Here is an 18,690-nt window from a genome sequence, read left to right on the forward strand (position 1 = left end):
CTATTGAATGGTTATAAAGAATCACCATTCCAAAAGTGTGAATGCTATAAAGTAAGAGCTCCTGGCAAGACAGGAAGAAATATACTCAAAGAAACTGAAAGGTAGAATAAACACATGATTAATAGCTTTTATCAAGAGGATTATTAGGAAAAAGGGTTTTGGTTCTGAAATTTAAACAAAATAAAAATCTCAGTAAAACCAAAAAATATACTTTTATAGATATTTAGGTCAGTATGTATTTACCATTTTCATCCTGAAGAACCTTTGTAGTTGTATTGGCATCCTCTGTTACCACACATTGGTCAAATTCTTTACTTCCTTTTCCTAACTGAATCTTAATCTTCTCCAAGGCTCTCAGACATGTCCTATCTGTTACTTGCTGGGGGTGGGGGATGTGGGAAATGGAAAATTAAGTAATCTTTCAAAGTTATATGCCAATATCAAGTTTGAAAACATTCTTCAATTACATAAAATTCATGAAGAAAAGATAGTTCAAATGAACATGCAGAATATATAACATATTACTTAATTCATCTATCTAAATTCCACCATATATGTATAAACACAAACTACTCAAGAGTATTAAAATCTGCTTTACCTCCAGAATCTCATCCAATAGAAGCAGGAGATCTTTTGTAACACTGCTACTGAGTTCTACCAAACTCAAAGCTTTTGTATAAACCCGATTTTCTGGTGAGCATGGATTTGTTAAGATCTCATTGCAAATTTTTATAGCTAAGTTGTCATGTACTGTTAAGGCCTAAAAAATTAAAAAGAAAAAGCTCTATAAAATAAAAATACTTTCATCACAATGCATACAGTTCTCTATATCAAACAGTATTTCTAGCTATGTGGCAGAAGTCTCACTTGCATAGTGTCTCACCCTAAATTTACACCTCCCTGCCTCCAAAAGAAGCTCCTTCCTTATTACAAGGATCAGGTCTCTACCCCCTTTAGGATTGAAGTATTTTCCAGTTGTTGAAACTATCCATGCTGATGAAAAGTGGGCCTTTCCCAAACTCACACTGCCCTCCCCCGCCAAAGGTCAGCCCTCACCCGGTGACGAGCCAACCAGCGCAAAGGCACCGCAGTGGCACAGCGTATTTCAATTTTCAGCAATGCAAAGAACATCTCAGTTCTGGAACTCCTTATAAATCAACTGAAACTCTTATTTACATGCCAAATTCAATCCAGCCTATGCCCCAGCCTACTCTGCTCACTTTTCCAAGAATTCGATGAAATCTACTGTTACTTAAGACTGTAGACTTTTCTCAGATTTTACTATCTCGTTTGCCTCTGAAACTTTCCCCAAGTCTTCTCACAACTTCATCTCTTCTAACCATAAGTGACCATTAAATAAGTCTTCCTGGTAACTAAATCTTATCTTATTAACCCTTTACTAAGTCCTACATATAACTACAAATAAAGCCAACTCCAGCTTTCATATAATCATCTGCATTTATCACCTTTATATATCCATCTTTCCTTTTTACTCAAACCACTTCTCAAACCCCAACCAGGCCCAAGTGAATTTTTAAAACTCAAATGAGTTTTACAACAAGGCAAATAAAACTAATGATACATAGATCACTCCTATAATGAATGTTATATTCCTGAAGTCCAAAAGCACTTGATGGCTAATCTCTGTTCTTTAATATATTTTGCTTAATATCCTTTGTAATATAATCTTCCCAATAACATATAATATGACTCAAGCAGAGCAGTCACTAAATAGTAAATAAATATACAAACAGAACAAAACTATCTAATTGCAGTTGGCATCTAAAATCATTAACACATCAAGTTTCTAAGTGTTCAATTTTAAAACAGTTTAATTATAATTTATAGATGAGTTTGTAGTTCACTTATGTGCTTCAGTTAAAAGAAAAAAAACTTGAGATAAATACTTTTAAATTGTCCTCCCTCCTCAGTATTAATAGCATAACAAGCAAGCCAACATTTGCAGATGTAGTAACAGGTCATTACTTCACTGATAACCTTGCTAAATGGGGAGAAAGGTAATGGAAATGATAAATGTAAATTTAAATATAATATAAATAAAATATAGACTATCATGATTTCAAAAAACTCAGGAGAAAGATTCTTTAATCAACAATGCAATGATCCTCATGCAGTTATATCTGCTCCCATATATACCTGATAATCTTGAGAATTCTTTGCCTGAGGATTTAATCCACTTGGTCTTGTCAGATCAACAAGCAATTCAGCAACATTTGTGACATCTACTTCCGCTAAAGGAGATGACGCTGGAGCATTGGCCAGTATTTGTATAGTTGGAATAAAGGCTTCTTCAAAGCACTCCTGATTTGTCCTATTGAAAGCAATCAGAACTTTGAGTACAAGGCCAAGGACAACTGCTCTGTTGAAGACTTCAGATGCCACTAACCTCTTTGCCATCTCCAACTTAAAGCTGCTGAATGAAATGATTTGACAAAAAAATAAAAACAAAACAAAACAACAACAAAAAAAACCCCTCCAATTACAAGCAAGTTGGCAAAATATTATTTGAGAGAAAAATTCTAATTCTAAAATATGCATAAAATGTCTCTATTGAAAATATATAGTTCCTTTTATACCTTATATATGCAGGAAAGATAAAAAATCTGGATATAAAAATGTTATTTGAAATGTAAGTAAAGAAAATATCCAATAAAAGAAAAAAATAAAAAAAAAAAAATAAATTTAGAAATGTATGTTTTATTCTTATTCATCAACAGAAAAGTGTATCAAGAACAAAATGGCATAGATATAATTCAGGTGCGGAGAGCTGAATCTGACTTTAAATAAGATTTTATCAGTGGCTCACTACCTGCTTGCATAAGCAAACATGGGGAAAAACACTCCTAAGCAATGTCGAAGTCGCACATCCTCTTCAGTCACAGGATTATACCATAACAAAATAAGACGAGAAAGAATCCTGCTGCTGACCAAAAGCCCGGAGAACATCAGCTTGGCTAGTCCTTCTGCAGCTCCTGTCCTGAGTTCAGATACCTAGCAAAAAGGACATTCATTAGAAAGTTTTTATCTCATTTCCTTTTAAGCTTATGTGTGATATTTTAAAATAACTATCCTAAAATCGTATTATGCATGTGAAAAAAGTAGGATCACTGCAGGTTTGAAGCTAGATTTGACTACACAGTAAGTTCTAAATTAACCTGGGCTACAGAATATCACGGTCTCAAAAATCAGAACTAAAATAAAATATTCACAGGATTACAATGAATAGTGCTCAGGGAAGTTCTGCAGTAATAAATATCTCCATTTTTAAAAAACCTCAAATCGATAACCTAAATTACACCCTAATGACAAAAGAGCAATTAATCTGACTGTAAGGGAAACAAACTTTAGAACTGAGGTAAACAATAGAATATATGGTAAAAAAGAAAAAGAGGGGTTGGGGATTTAGCTCAGTGGTAGAGAAGTGCTTGCCTAGGCATAAGGCCCTGGGTTGGTCCCAGCTCTGAAAAAAAAACCAAAAAAAAAAAAAAAAAAAAGAAAAGAACATATCACAAGAAAACTAGGATGACTATCACTTATGAAAGTAATTGAAAATTTCTCAATCAAAATAGTAGCAAACCAAGTTCATCAGCACAGTGAGAGGGCTGTTCATCACGAGCACACAGAAACCCACTGATGGTGCAGATGAAAACCCAGTAATATTCAATACTATACTAACATATCCAAGAGAAGAAAATCCTTCATGGCCATATTGACTGAAGCAAAAAGAACATTTGACAAAGTAAGTATCTTTTTATTAAGATATAAACACAAAATATCCAGGAATATAAGAATAGAAAGTAATTCTCTCAAAACGATAAATGATATTTATGAAAAACTCTATAACTAACACCACAATAATTAACAAGACTCACAACTTTACCCCTAAACTCACAAACATGACAAGGACATCTGCTTCAGACACTTAATGGCTGGTGCTCAACACTGTACTAGATGAAGTAGAACAATTAAATAAGAAATAACAGACATGGAATTAATACTGTACCTATTCAGAAATGACATGGTTTTACACGGAAAATCCCAAGAATTCCCTTTCCAAAATTACTTATTAATAAGCCAATTGAGTAAAGTTATAAAGCTAAATACATACCACACAAATACTGCAGCAACGAACAATCCAAAAAGAAAATTAAGAAAAAACAAAATAAATTTAATACTTGTTTTAAATAGTAAAAAAATATTTTTGAAAAAGAAAAACTATGGTAATTTCAATTACAATCTGTTCTAATTTCATTTCTGTTACTGTGATAAAAACACTGACAAAAGCACTTTCAGTTTTTTGAATACTAACTTGATAATGAAAATTATAATAGATGTGAAATTTAAATTTTAAATTAAGATTTTTTAAAATAAAATAAAATTGTGTCAAAAGTAAACGAGTACAAAAGTAAAGAACATAAACACTGCTGCGAATGCTTCCCAACTGTGTGGCTGGCCAGCTTCTTACCTCGCTGTCTAAGAAGTCAGAGAGGAGTTTCAGAACACTCTTAGCTGTGGCCGTGTCTTCAGCATCTTCTTCTTGTTCATCGTGACTGCTAAGTTCTGCACCTTCACAGTGAACGGCCTTAACTTTCTGAGCTTTAAATGGCTCAATCCCAAACATCATCAGTTGGTCAAATATTGCCTTTAAAGCACTTACTTTTATTGTGACATCATCAATTTGCAAAACCTACAATTAGACATGACCCCCCCCAAAAATTTCAGTAAAACAACTTAATTCTATAACTTAAATAAAATCAGTATCTTTTTTAGTTAAATCTCAATGAGTGTTAAGTGTGAATATTTTTCACAAGTATAATTAAAGTTTTAACTTTAAAGAAGAAGTATATTTATCTCATAACATCTGGGCATTAGTCTTTAATTTTTGCAGTGGATAAAAAATTTAGAGTCAGTGTCCAGATGGATTGTATTATTTGGTCCATTCATAACAAAACAGACAAAAAAAGAACTCCAACTATGATAAAGTTTTACCATTTTTCCAAGATCCAGAAAATCTTCATTGTTATATATAAATTGTTCTGCTTGCCTATCAAAAAAAATTAATACAGTACATTCTAATCAATTTAAACCTTTGGGGGAACAAGAATACCCTTGGGAGGGAATAGGGAGGCAAAGTTTAGAACAGAGGCAGAAGGAACACCCATTCAGAGCCTGCCCCACAGGTGGCCCATACATATACAGCCACCCAATTAGATAAGATGGATGAAGTAAAGAAGTGCAGGCAGACAGGAACCGATGTAGATGTCTCCTGAGAGACACAGCCAGAATACAGCAAATACAGAGGTGAATGCCAGCAGCAAACCACTGAACTGAGAATAGGACCCCCGTTGAAGGAATCAGAGAAAGAACTGGAAGAGCTTGAAGGGGCTCGAGACCCCGTATGAACAACAATGTCAACCAACCAGAGCGTCCAGGGACTAAGTCACTACCCAAAGACTATACATGGACTGACCCTGGGCTCCAACCTCATAGGTAGCAATGAATATCCTAGTAAGGGCACCAGTGGAAGGGGAAGCCCTTGGTCCTGCCAAGACTGAACCCCTAGTGGACGTGATTGTTGGGGGGGAAGATAAAGAGGGGAACACCCATACAGAAGGGGGGGGGTTAGGGGGATTGTTGGCTCGGAAACCGGGAAGGGGAATAATAATCGAAATGTAAACAAGAAATACTCAAGTTAATAAAGATGGGAGAAAAAAAAACCTTTGTTACAATATCAGTACTATTAAGTTTCTTTGAAGAAAAATTTTTCTTGTCACTTAGGAAATTCAGATTTCATTAATAATGAATTCAGTTACCAAGTAGACTCTTATAAAGCAGTTTAGGGAGCTAGGGAAATGGCCTAGTCCATACAGTGCCTCTCAAGCCTAAGCATGAGGACCTCATTTCAGATAGCCAGCAACCACACAGGAAGCAACATGCACAGCAATGCACAATGATGACCCTAGCACTGGGGGCACAGAGACAAGTGGATCCCTGGAATTCATTAGCTGACCAACCTAACCAAATAAGGAGGTCCTGGTTCAGTGAGAGATCCATGCCAGAGTTAGAAGAGAAACTGAGGAAGATCCAACATAGATGTCTGTATATACACACAAATGGTTGAAATCTATCTTGAGTTTAAAACTATTCCAAAACCATGGGGGTAGAGGGATTCTATTATGAAAGATTAACTATATTATACAATGTAACTTGAACATATCCTCTCCATGTTTTGAGAATGAGCCCTGTAAATCTGCCAAACCCAAATTCTCTTAACATGTTATTATGATGGCTCTAGAAACTCCAAACATGCCACTAGCCCCACATCACTGTTTCTCTAACGCTCTCACAGACCTTCACACGCAGCGACTGCTACCAATAGTCAGTCCTAACAAGAGTTTAAAAGAAAATAATCCCCCTCCGCTGCCTTTCTAACAGAACTTTATACATTATATCAATTTTTATTATTAACAGTTTAACAATTTTTCTTATCCTAAAATAGACTAATCTAAAAAACCTTCCAATGAAGCCTTGAGAATAATTAAAAGAAAAAAATATTTTATACAGCTGGGCATGGTGGCACACAATTTTAATGCCTAGGGACAGAGGCAGGTACATCTTAGTTCAAGGTCAGCCTAGCCTATAACGTAAGGTCCAGGACAGCCAAGGATTTTTTTATAAAAATCAAAAATAATTTTAAAAAATGTTTTTAAAGATTACAAGATTGAATCTATTTAGTAGTTATCTTCTTTTGATCATGGACCCTGTTGTAAACTTTTTAAAAAAACAAAACAATAAAAAATTTAAATTAAAAATCACACCTCAGACTATACAAAATATAGGCAAACTTCAGGTATTCTGCCCTTGAATCTGCTATCATTCAAATAATTTGAAAAAAAAAAAAAAAGGCCAGATCCAACAATTGTATTAACTGAGTTAAGCTGTTAGACTTTCATATCCTAAGCTAACAGTATTTATATGTAGGTATATAAGTGGGGCAGGGCTATGCACAAGTAAGAAAAAGGAAGGTTTGGGAGAACAATAGGACACATGAAATAAGCAGAAAGGAGGTTGTAAGAGGTAAAAGGGTATGTGGTGGGTGGGTTGGGGACGAAAGAGTAAAAACAAAAGCACCATAGTTTCTTCCCTGAATCATTCATAATGGATCTCTGTATTTTTAGAGTGTAAGTTCTTGAAGCACATGGACATCATGTTCTTTCTCCTGTTAGACTTCACTTTGCTTACTTTCCTAGCCATATGTTCTTTTGTTCCTTAAATAGGCCAAGTAAAGTCCTACCCCTAAGACCTCTCTCCTCTATTCTCTCTCCTAAGGAAATAAAATGTCTGAGCTGGAGAGACGACTCAGCAGTTAAGAGTAGTTATGATCTTGCAAAGGACACAAGTTCAGTTCATATGAGCACCTATGTCAGGCAGCTGACCTGTAACCCCAACAGGAGTGGATCAGTGCCCTCTTTGGGCCTCCATGAGTAACCTACACAGCATAGCATATATACACAAACAACATATCTAAGAAAAAAAATCTTATAAAGAAAGAAGGAGAGAAAGAAAGAAAGAAAGAAAGGAGAGAGAGAGAGAGAGAGAGAGAAAGAAAGACAGACAGCATTCTTTCAAGTATTTATAAGGATTAGTCTTTTAACTTTCCTCTATGTGTCTGAATGTCAAAGTAAGACTCAGGCCAGCATCCCAGGCACAGGCTCTCTGCCTCACCTCACTCCCACGACTGCTGCTGCTGCTATGTTCTGGCTATGCTTAGCTGGCACAACACATGTCTGTTTCCCCTTCAGGAAAACAAGCTCCAACAGCACAAACTCAGGTTAGTTCTCCTCATCATTTACCTACTATATTTATTGTAAGCCAAGAACAGTGACAGCACATAGTATGCACTCATATAACCTACATGACTCAACTTAAACTGTTACCCCATCTTGTTCTATGAAGACATTTTTATAAACTATCAAGATAAAAATTAAAACCCTAAAGATTATCCACAATCCATCAATTAAACATCTGAACACACCCAGAATTTTAACATATCACCAGAGATAAGAGCATTTCAAGAAACACAGTCATAAAATAAATCCTACCTGTAAGAACAATATAAAGTGTTTACTTGCAAAATTCTGATCCTGTAGTCCACAGCATCCCAAGCACAAAACAGCCAAGTTTCTTACTATAGGATGAACACTTATTATTCCAGGAAGAATCTACAACAAAATAAAAATTAAAATAATTTTAACCAAGGCAAGAAATTTACAATGCCATATTAAAATCATGGTCAAAATGATGATTTCCATGTGAATTTGTGAGGGTATTTCATTTCCATGCTGATATAACAAAGTTTCACCAGTTTAAAAAAAAAAAAAATGAAAGGGGTAAGTATAAAATTGATTAAATAGAACATAGCCAGAACAATTTTCCTTCCTATCAATATGTAACCCTCCCATACCTGCTAAAACTGACTCAAGGCTTCTCTCTCACTGCGAACAGAATGAGACAGAACTCCTTAATGTAATCTTAGTACTACGGTCTCACTGCAGACCATGCTTCGCTTTGTTTTTAGCATTGCTCAACTGTTCTGATTTTGATGCCTAATCTTATATACTCAAAATATTGCTATAGACTGTAAATAATAAGAATTAGTAGTGGGATAAATTTATATTCTCCCATCTTTAAAACTGCTACGTTTAAGAGATGGAGAATAGAAATTCTAAAAGTGCATGTATCAATGTAAGTTTTTAACAGTTAAACATTGTTTTAGTAACTACTGTTTTAAGTCTTCTTCCCTCTTTTTCACACAGTATCTTTTAAATATCATAGCAGGATCATTTTCCATGAATAGGTCAAACCTTCAATTATTAAACCCACTCATGACCATATAAATCTTCATAACCAGTATCAATACCCTAAGCAATATAAGTAATATTTGTTTTAATTACATTATACATTACTTTTCCCACTTCCCTTTGCTCCCTCCAACTAACCCCTTTCATGTCCCCTCCCTCCCATCACATGACCCTCTTACGCCCACTGAAGGCCTCTTTTTTGTTATATCACACACATATAAATGCAATATATATATATATATATATATACATATATAGTATTTATTTTTTAACAATGTTGCATTCACTTAAGCAGAAAACCCAGGATGGCTATCTGTAGTTTTGTATTTTATGTACACTATATTTCAAGCATTTCTTAGATAACATGTATTCAATAAACATATCCTATGAATAGCTTATGTTTTATTTAAAAGTGACTTTATAAAAATGTATTATTTAAATTATTCTTCACCCTATGAAGTAGTCACTATGGATATACATAGTTCATTATATTTATCTGATGTTTAAAGTGGTTGTCTTTTAATTATTAATTTTTAAATTATTAATTAATAATTATTATAAATTATTATATAATAAAGTAGAAGAGCATAAAAGGTCTCAAAGGCCAGCAGTGTACCAAAGATTCAATGATCCCATTCATGGTTGCACCAATTCCAGTTGAAATGGACATCCGTTTCAACAGTTCATAACACAAAATAAAACACTTCTGTAATGTTTCCACATCGTTCTAAAATGAAAGACAAAATAACCATCATTAGTAAGAACATCACTTACCATCCCTTAAACAACTGCTCTCTTGAAACCTTTTCTGTGCATACTGTTACTCTGTTCCTTTGGCAGCCTTATCTCACCACACAACTTTATTTTTCATTTATGAGCTGGCCCAATTTTGTGTAACAGTTTCCTCCTAGATTGAAACATTCCATTCTAAAAGGACACTTTAATCAGGATTGTTAATCAACCCAAAACAGATTCGGGAAGTTTCTGAAATTGACCAGATTCACTAGGCCCCTCCCCTGCCAGAGTAAGTAGTAAGAGCTGAAAAAATTTTCAGAGAAGTCACCTGCAAAGACTCAACGACTGCCTGTAAGAAGCAGAAACCATTTGAACTGCCTGTTAGAGGTTTAGACCAACTGAGGCACCTAGAACGAACACTCTCCAACCTGCTACCAGCAGACTGTATAATGTTGTACTCCAGGTTCTCAGCTTTATGAGCTGTCACCCTCACTGAGGTGACCTTTAGTAATACAGCTGTCCTTTGAGTCACTTATTTCTGCTCCTATAAGTAACCCCTCATATTTCTGTAAGTAACCAAAAAAAACACACTGATTAAGAATTTGGACGTTGGTGTATAATCGTCATCAGTCTATCATAGAATCACTATCTGGGGTAAGTAGACGTGTGTATTCAGCCTCTTCTAGAACACTCTTCTTTCATGTTTCACAGGCTCCTCAATCTCAACACATCCAAAATGGAACTAACCCATTACTAAATGTCTAACTCGTACACTCTATCATCATATCATGACCATCTATTTTCATCTGTCCAAAGCAAAAGGAGACCAAAGAAACTCTTGATTGATTCTCTTTTTCTTCCTTACTAGACCTTAAATAACTCTGACATAGGTCACGTCTATTTGTACTCAGCATCATCTGGTTCACAATGCTATCATCTCAAGCCATACTTCTGAAACTCTGCCAAGAAGTATGACCATCTAGGCGTTTATCATTCTAATCTACTTTCAAACAATACTAACCCTGTATTACAGAGTACTCATCCTATTCTTTAAAATATCCTTGTATCCACCATCATCTCTGAATAAGGTCGATTCTTTAATATGGACAATGCAAGGCCTTACATTTATCTGGCCCATAACACTTCCTCTGATTTGCCTATTACCTCTCCAATTCTCTTTCCATGTAAACTGGAAGGTTTAAAGCACAGCAAGCATCTTATTTTAAACTCTGTGCCATCATACTTACCATCACAACATCTACATTTCCTTAACCACTCATTAAGGAGAAACAATACAAAGTGCATTAAAAGTATCATTTTATAGTAACTATTAGTTTTGAAACCATTGGGACTTGAGGACTGTAAGAAAAATGAATTCACATTTGTAAAGTGCTTGAAGAGATAATCACCTAACTAGACTACCACAAGGGAAAAACGCCCTTTAACTTACTAGGTTACACTATGTGTTCTATAGTACTAGGTGTATATGCTTAATCTTGACGGCCAACTCTACTGGGTGGAGAAGCAGCTAGTAAACATTAATTGAGCACATCATTGGATGTGTATGAGGGTGTCTCCAAAGACAATTAAAGGAAGGAAAGATCCACCCTGAATGCAAGTGACACTACCTCACAGGCTAGTATACAAGGCCTAAAAAAATACGGCAGTAAAGAAACACACGCATGCACGCGCGCACGTGCACACACAAACATTCCCCAACCCACCACCACCACCACCACCACCACCACCACCACCACCACCACCACCACCACCACCACCACCACCACCACCACCACCACCACCACCACCACCACCAAACAGCATAGGCATTCTGGCCCCTGTCTGTCAGGATGGGAGCCTCTCTGTTCTGCAACAACCTCTCAATTCTCGCAGAAACCTCTAAAACTTTATGAACTCAAATAAACCCTCCTTCCCTCCTATGACAGTTTGTATATTGGCCCAGGCAGTGCCATTATTAGAAGGTATGGCCCTGTTGGAGTAGATGTGGCCTTGTTGGAGTGGGTGTGTCATTGTGGGCGTGGGTTTTAAGACCCTCACCATAAATGCCTGCAAGTCAGTCTTCTGCTAGCAGCCTTCAGAAGAAGATGTAGAACTCTCAGCTCCTCCCACACCATGCCTGCCTGGATGCTGCCATGCTCCTGCCTTGATGATAATCGACTGAACCTCTGAACCTGTAAGCCAGCCCCAATTATAAAGACTTGCCTTGGTCATGGTGTCTGTTCACAGAAGTAAAACTAAGACACTTCCCAACTGTTTTCTTAGTTAGTATCTTACGACAATGAAAAGTCTAACATGTTAATTTTATTTGCATCTCTAGTTAACCTATTTCTTCCTGGAGGAAAACCAGTAGCATCCTACATGAAATTATGAAGTACATATCTTTCAAACACATTTTTATAGTTTCCTGATCACATCATCTATTATATTAAAATTATATTACAATAGTTGTAGCTCTCAAATAAGACAAAAGACACTAAATGTTCAAAGGAACTCAAAACAGATTATTAATCAGGCAAACCAGCTTTACAAATGCTTTATCGTTTAGCGGGGGCAGGTGTATTTAGGACAGGGCTGAGAATCAAACCTAAGGCCTTTACTAAGCTTTTTCTTTTCTTGGATTTTTAAAGGAGGGCCTCACCTATGTAGCCCAAGCTGGCCTTGACCCAGATTTTCCCCCTCTGACTCAGTACTATTACAGGTAGACACCACGACATTGTCCAAATATTTTCTTAATTTGAAAATCTTTAATTTTATTCTTAGGTTTCTGTTTAAATTTTTTTCTCAAATTTAAAGCCTAGGACAAGACACAGACTATAGAAATATAATATAAATAAACTATAAAAATAAGTCATCCTCACTGGGAAAGTGAGATGTTATTTTAGGATATATTTATGACTAGAAAAGGATACACAATCAACTCTAAAACTGTCATGTATGGTAAACTTTCCTATAAGCACTCTCTTAAGCATTCTCCAAATCAAAGTGCAATTTATAAGTATGTTCAATGGGCTGGAGAGATGGCTCAGTAGTTAAGAGCACTGACTGCTCTTCCAGAGGTCCTGAGTTCAATTCCTAGCAACCACATGGTGGCTCACAACCATCTATAATGGTATCTGATGCCCTCTTCTGGTGTGTCTGAAGACAGCAACAGTGTACTTATATAAATAAACAAATCTAAAATAAGTCAATACAAAGGCAAGACCGTTAAAAATATAAAATTCACAAACTGATATCATTCCATCTTGGGCTAAAATTCATGTACAAAATCATCCTTTAAGAGATTAAATTTCTGTCAATAAGTTAAAAGCCAAAAAAAAAAAAAAAAAAAAAAAAAAACCCTTAAAATTCTACGAAATATCGAGTGTTTCATTAAAAATAAATAGTAAAGCCATGGTTATGAGTACTTGCTGTTCTTGCAGAGGACCAGGTCCCATTCCCAGCACTCGCACAGCAGTTCGCAACCATCTGAACCTCCAGTTCCTGGGGATATGATGCTCTCTTCTGACCTCTAAGGGCACCAGGCACACACATGGTATACATGCATACATTCAGGCAAACACTCATACACATTAAAAAAAATTTAAAATACACATAAATTTTTAAAAAATAACATAGCTACTCAGTATTTTTTCTTAACATGCATATGCACATTTACCAAGGAAGATATCAAATCTCAGCTAAAGTATTTTTTTTTCTTAACAACAGAAAGTCTACAGACCTCCCACAAAAGGGAAAGATGGTTGCAATTCCTTTTTAGACCATTCAAGAAAAATAAATAAAACTTCCAAGTAAACCGCTAGAAAACTAGTTTCCCCAGGAAGGGAGAAACTATTCAAATCCCAGGGAGTAGTAGGGAAACAAGTCCTAGCTATAAAAATTAAATGTATTTTTTAAAGTCCAAAAATGTTTGGCCTAGTGTGATGGCATAACATCCCTTAATCCCAGCACCAGGAAGGCAGAGGCATAGATAAATGGGTAACTGTTAGTTCGAGGCCAGCTTGGTCTACATTTTGAGTTCCAGACCAGCAAGGGCTAAAAAGTGAGACTGTCTCAAACACCACAAATTAAAAATATAAAACAGAAATTTTAAAAATAAAGTCTATGTTTTCATTTTTATTCATGGTATTGTCACAACTCCCTCCAAAATAAATAAATCCTGGCAGTTTAATGAATTAACAAAAATAAGGTTTGTTGAGATAAGAGTAGTTAAAATTTAGTATGAAAAATGATATATACCTTTTCTGTTTGGACTTCTTTAATCTCAAGTTGTTCTGTCTCTTTTAACAGGTTTATTCTGGCATCTTCCAATGTTTTTATTTCTTCTTTTAATTTTGATGCCTGATCAAAATCTTGTACAGCAATGCAATTTTCCAAAGCTTCTTTAGCCTCGATAAGTTTAACTTTTATTTCAGCCATCTAAAATAAGAAATTGATCATCCTCACAAAGTAAAAATTAATATGAAAATCTGTCACAATATCTCAAAGACTCGGGATTTAAGCAATCAAACATTAAGATTTCATGTTCCTGAAACAGATTAGAAAATCTGTTATAATCTGGTAACAATTTCATGTCCTTCAGTGTTAATATCTATTGACTTGGCTTCATGAGAACACTTCGAAACAGTATAGCAAGAGGAAACAATGACATTACTAAAGGACTTCATTAATTTAGAAGAGACTTACCTTGAGTTCTTTCTTTCTTGTATCAGATGGATCAACATGAACAGTAACAATGGGTGCACGAATCTCTGAGATAATTTCTGTGACCTGATAAAATTTATAATTCAAAGTACAAGCTGTAATCTCTGCTTTATAGTAGCAAATGAGGACTGCTACATCGAATTCTAAATAGTACTTATAGACATACATATAACAATACAGGCTGACCTAATTTGCTAATCTGGCTGGATTTGTAATCACTCAGGAAACACACCTTTGGACATGCCAGTGAGGGTGTTTTCAGAGAGGTTTAACTGAGGGGAGACTAAATGTGGGCATGACCATCCCACAAGTCGCAGTATTATGCTGAGTAAAAAAGCAAACAATCTGAGCACTAGATTCATCTCTCTGCTCCCTGGGAACAAAATGTGAGTGACCAATTGCCTCACGCTCCTGTCTACCAGTTTTCTCAACACCATGCCTTTGCCACCATGACAGACTGTACCCTCGTGCCAAAACAAACCCTCCCTCCATGCTTTTCTTTCCCTTCCCCATTTCCTCCCTAAATTGCTTCTTGTCAGTTGTGTTAGTTACTTTTCTCATTGCTGTGGCAAAAACAACTTAAGGAGCAAGAAGTACCTAGTCATAGTGCATTATACAGTTGAAAAGAAAGGGGAAGGGAGGGGAGAAGGAAAGGGAAGGGAAGGAATGAAGGAAGAGAAGGAAGAGGAAAGTTGATACTCAGTTTACTTTGTAAACTCAGAACCATGGTCTCTAAAATGGACCACTCACACCTCACCCAATCTAGAATCTCTCACAGTCACACCCAGGTTTGTCCTCTCCTTTATTCCAGATCTTGTCAAGTTGACAATAGTAATTATTAAAACAGGTATTTATGGTCATAGCAACAAGACAGCAACTAATACAAAGACTGAACAATAAAACTGAATCATCTAGTCAAATGTATTATTTGACTAAAAAGTAACAATTTTTAAATTGCATAGACACCAAAGACAAATTATCCCTAGTGTAGTAAAAAATGAAATATTGAACCCTAAGATTACTCTCTATATCTAAAATTTTCTGCCTAAAATTCTTAACTCCTTCCTCAGTTCTGTAGAGCAAAAACCATACCAAATATAGAAGTGATAATAAGCAATGATAATGATGACCTTCCTCAGAATCACTTGCTCACTAGTTCACAATGACTGCTCCCCATCTGAGAATGACTAAGCAAACCTCTTGTTCCTTCCTCACACACCTGCTGTGCTGACTAAACAGAGTAACAGGCATGCTAAGAAAGGAAGACATTTTAAACTGTGTGTGAGAAAGATCTACTTTTCATTTTGTAACATGTTGAACAATAAACACTAACACATTAAAAACAAGGGTGATAAAGAGAAATTAATACTCCTTAATGTCACTAGCCAAACTTATCTTCATCAAAGAAAAGCACTTACAATCTGTATCCTTTTACTATCATCTGTGACAATGTGGAGGAGTCTCTCAACAATAAAAGAAAACAAAGATATCGGGGTTGTAGGCAGAGTAAGCGTCTCTTGCAAAATAGCCAGCAGTCGTTTCCTGTAATCAAAACAATCTATTTTAATTTAACTACCATTATGACAAAATGCACTGTATATATTTTTAAACATTTTTTGTGTGTGTATATGTGAGTGGGCACACTCATGCCTGGTCCTGAATGTGGAGATCAGAGAAGAAATTGCAGAAGTTAGTTTTCTCCTTCTACCCTGTGGGTCATAAGGATCAAATGAAAGTCACTGGGTTTGGCACCAAGCACCTTTGCCCAATGAACCATCTTGCCACCTGAAAATACATTCTAACATTTCCCTTTACATTATCTTAGTTTTTACTTCTGTTTATAAGTATAGGTACAAATTCTATACATACAGACTTTAGGCTAAAAAAAAAAATCTCATATTCTGTAAATTTATTTATAAATACACATAAAAATTATATAGTTCTATCTATACCCTGATCTTTTAAAAAAATAATAAACCAAAAAATCTGAAGTTACTTATTCCATACTAATTATACTAGAATTCTATACATATATAGCCATATATACATGCATACATACTTCATCATGTGCCACATATATTCCAGTAAACATTAGACTACAAATCTGACGGAGGTCCTAGAAAGTCATAATAAAGCTAGAAAACATGTAATAATATAGTAGCCCTAATAATGCTGTAGTTCACTTCATTTCTCTGGAAATGATGGTATAAACAAACACACATATGTATATGGATTGCCATATGTATACAAGTATAGTACAAACAATTACATACAATTAGATACAGTTTTGGAAAGCTAGGATATTTACATCTAATCATAACAAAACTGTATTTAAATATAAGAAATTAGCCAGATGGGGAGGAGTAATGATTCCACCCTCTAGGCAAAACTTAACTGTTACACTCATGAACTCAGCTGCCAGTCAACATTCCAGTACCCAGGCCCAATACCCCAGCTGAGAAGGTATTGACAGTTAATAGCTACTGGAGGAGAGAGAATCATTTTTCTTCTGGGGTGCAGCTGGCAGTAGGCCGCCTAATGTTCTGGTTGAAGGCCACATACCCAGGCACATTCAGGGCTGGGGGAGCTTAAGGTAGAAGGAACATGTTGAGCATCAAAGGAGTGGGAATAGTCTTGAGGTGGATATGATCAAGATATATTGTATATATGTATAAAATTATCAAACAAAATTCATTGTTTAAAAAACCTGATTAATCAAAGGATATAATATCTTCATTATTGGTAGTAACACTAAAATTAAAATCAGAATCATTATCTTTTAAAAATTAAACCAAGGTAGGTTCCTAAATACATGAAACTAAAGGAAATTAGGTCGATATTAACATTTAGACATACCTTCCTCCTTCCTCACTAGTATCCAAAGATTTTATAATTAGAATCAATTGTTGACCTATGAATTCTCTTGTCATCAAATTTCCAATGTAGGTAAAATCACTTTTCTGTTCTTCATTAACTACTGGGAAGCCCTGGATGTAACTAAAGCAAACAGAATTAATAAAGTAGGTGTCAATCAGTGAGAGAGCACTTACATAGCACACATGAGGCACTATAAAATAGTACAATAACAACACAATAATTTTGCATAGGGTTCAAAAATTTTAAAAACTGGAAAACAGTACATATACAATATGCTATATTTTAAAAACTGAAACCTCTATGTGCATTTAAAACATGTATAGAAAGAGATTTGACAACAAATATACTAAATTATTTAGCTGTTTAACTCTACAATGATTGATGGGACTAGGGAAGCAAAGAATAAATTTACCTCTACATTTGAATTCTGACAAGAATATTTTTTTATAAAATTTTACAGTCAAGTAGAATTATATTGTCTTAGTTGAGCTTCTATTGTGATAAAACACCATGACCAATAGAAACTTGGGAAGGGAATGGTTTACTTCCTGTTACATATCACAGTCCATCAGTGAAGGAACTCATACAGGGCAGAAAACTGGAAGCAAAAGGCGATGCAGACTATTGAAGAATGCAGCTTACTTGTTTGTTCCCCAGGGCTTGTTCAGCCTGATTTCCTATTAAACCCAGCACCACCAGACCATGGATAGCATAGCCCACATTGAGCTGGGCTCACCCAAAGAAAACATCAATCAAGAAAATGGGCTTGCCCACAGGCCAATCTACTGGGGCATTTTTCCAGCTAAGGTTCTCTCTTCCAAAATGACTTCAGGGTTAAATTGACATAAAACTGGCCAACATGTGTATCAAGACAGATAATTTAGAAAAAATAAAACTTTTAAAGTTATATAAGTTGTTTTATTTTATACAAGTTTATTTTATTTTTAATGTTATTAATTGAAAAATACTTATACTAAAACTGGCCATACATCCACATCCTATGATTCTGAAACTAGTTGTGATGGTTTGTACATGCTTGGCTCAGAGAGTGGTGGCACTAGTATAGAGTAGATGTACCACTCTCAGCATGAGCTTTAAGAACCTCATCCTAGCAGCCTGGAAGCTACTGTTCTCCTAGCAGCCTTCAGATGAGGATGTAGAACTCTCAGCTCTGCCTGCACCATGCCTGCCTGGAGGCTGCCATGCTCCCGCCTTGATGATACTGGACTGAACCTCTGAACCTGTAAGACAGCCCCAATTAAATGTTGTCCTTACGAGAGTTGCCTTGGTCATGGTATCTCTTCCCAGCCATTAAAACCCTAACCTAAGACACTGGTCCATGCACCAAATCTAATCATCATAATATCTGTTTTGTACAGCTTGCAAATAAAGGATAATTTTTTAAAACTTTGTTATATATGAATATTAGATAAAATTCAAGAAAAAGTCAGTGAAATTTTATCAGGGAAAAGTT

At 35.5% G+C, this 18,690-nt stretch overlaps 1 protein-coding gene across 1 annotated transcript in view; it reads right to left on the bottom strand.

Annotated features, from left to right (window-relative positions):
* Positions 1-18,690, bottom strand: part of Ncapg (non-SMC condensin I complex subunit G) — a 31,977-nt gene that overhangs the window by 6,988 nt on the left and 6,299 nt on the right. The window contains exons 8-18 of the mRNA XM_032916207.1: positions 17,196-17,336; positions 15,758-15,881; positions 14,322-14,405; positions 13,875-14,054; positions 9,499-9,609; positions 8,124-8,243; positions 4,487-4,708; positions 2,831-3,012; positions 2,158-2,332; positions 599-760; positions 244-379 (exon numbers count right to left, since the gene is read on the bottom strand). Coding sequence (XP_032772098.1) covers positions 244-379; positions 599-760; positions 2,158-2,332; positions 2,831-3,012; positions 4,487-4,708; positions 8,124-8,243; positions 9,499-9,609; positions 13,875-14,054; positions 14,322-14,405; positions 15,758-15,881; positions 17,196-17,336 — 1,637 coding nt within the window. The remainder of the gene's footprint in view (positions 1-243; positions 380-598; positions 761-2,157; positions 2,333-2,830; positions 3,013-4,486; positions 4,709-8,123; positions 8,244-9,498; positions 9,610-13,874; positions 14,055-14,321; positions 14,406-15,757; positions 15,882-17,195; positions 17,337-18,690) is intronic.

The sequence above is a fragment of the Rattus rattus genome, chromosome 11 (assembly GCF_011064425.1).
Source record: "Rattus rattus isolate New Zealand chromosome 11, Rrattus_CSIRO_v1, whole genome shotgun sequence".
Lineage (NCBI taxonomy): Eukaryota > Metazoa > Chordata > Mammalia > Rodentia > Muridae > Rattus > Rattus rattus.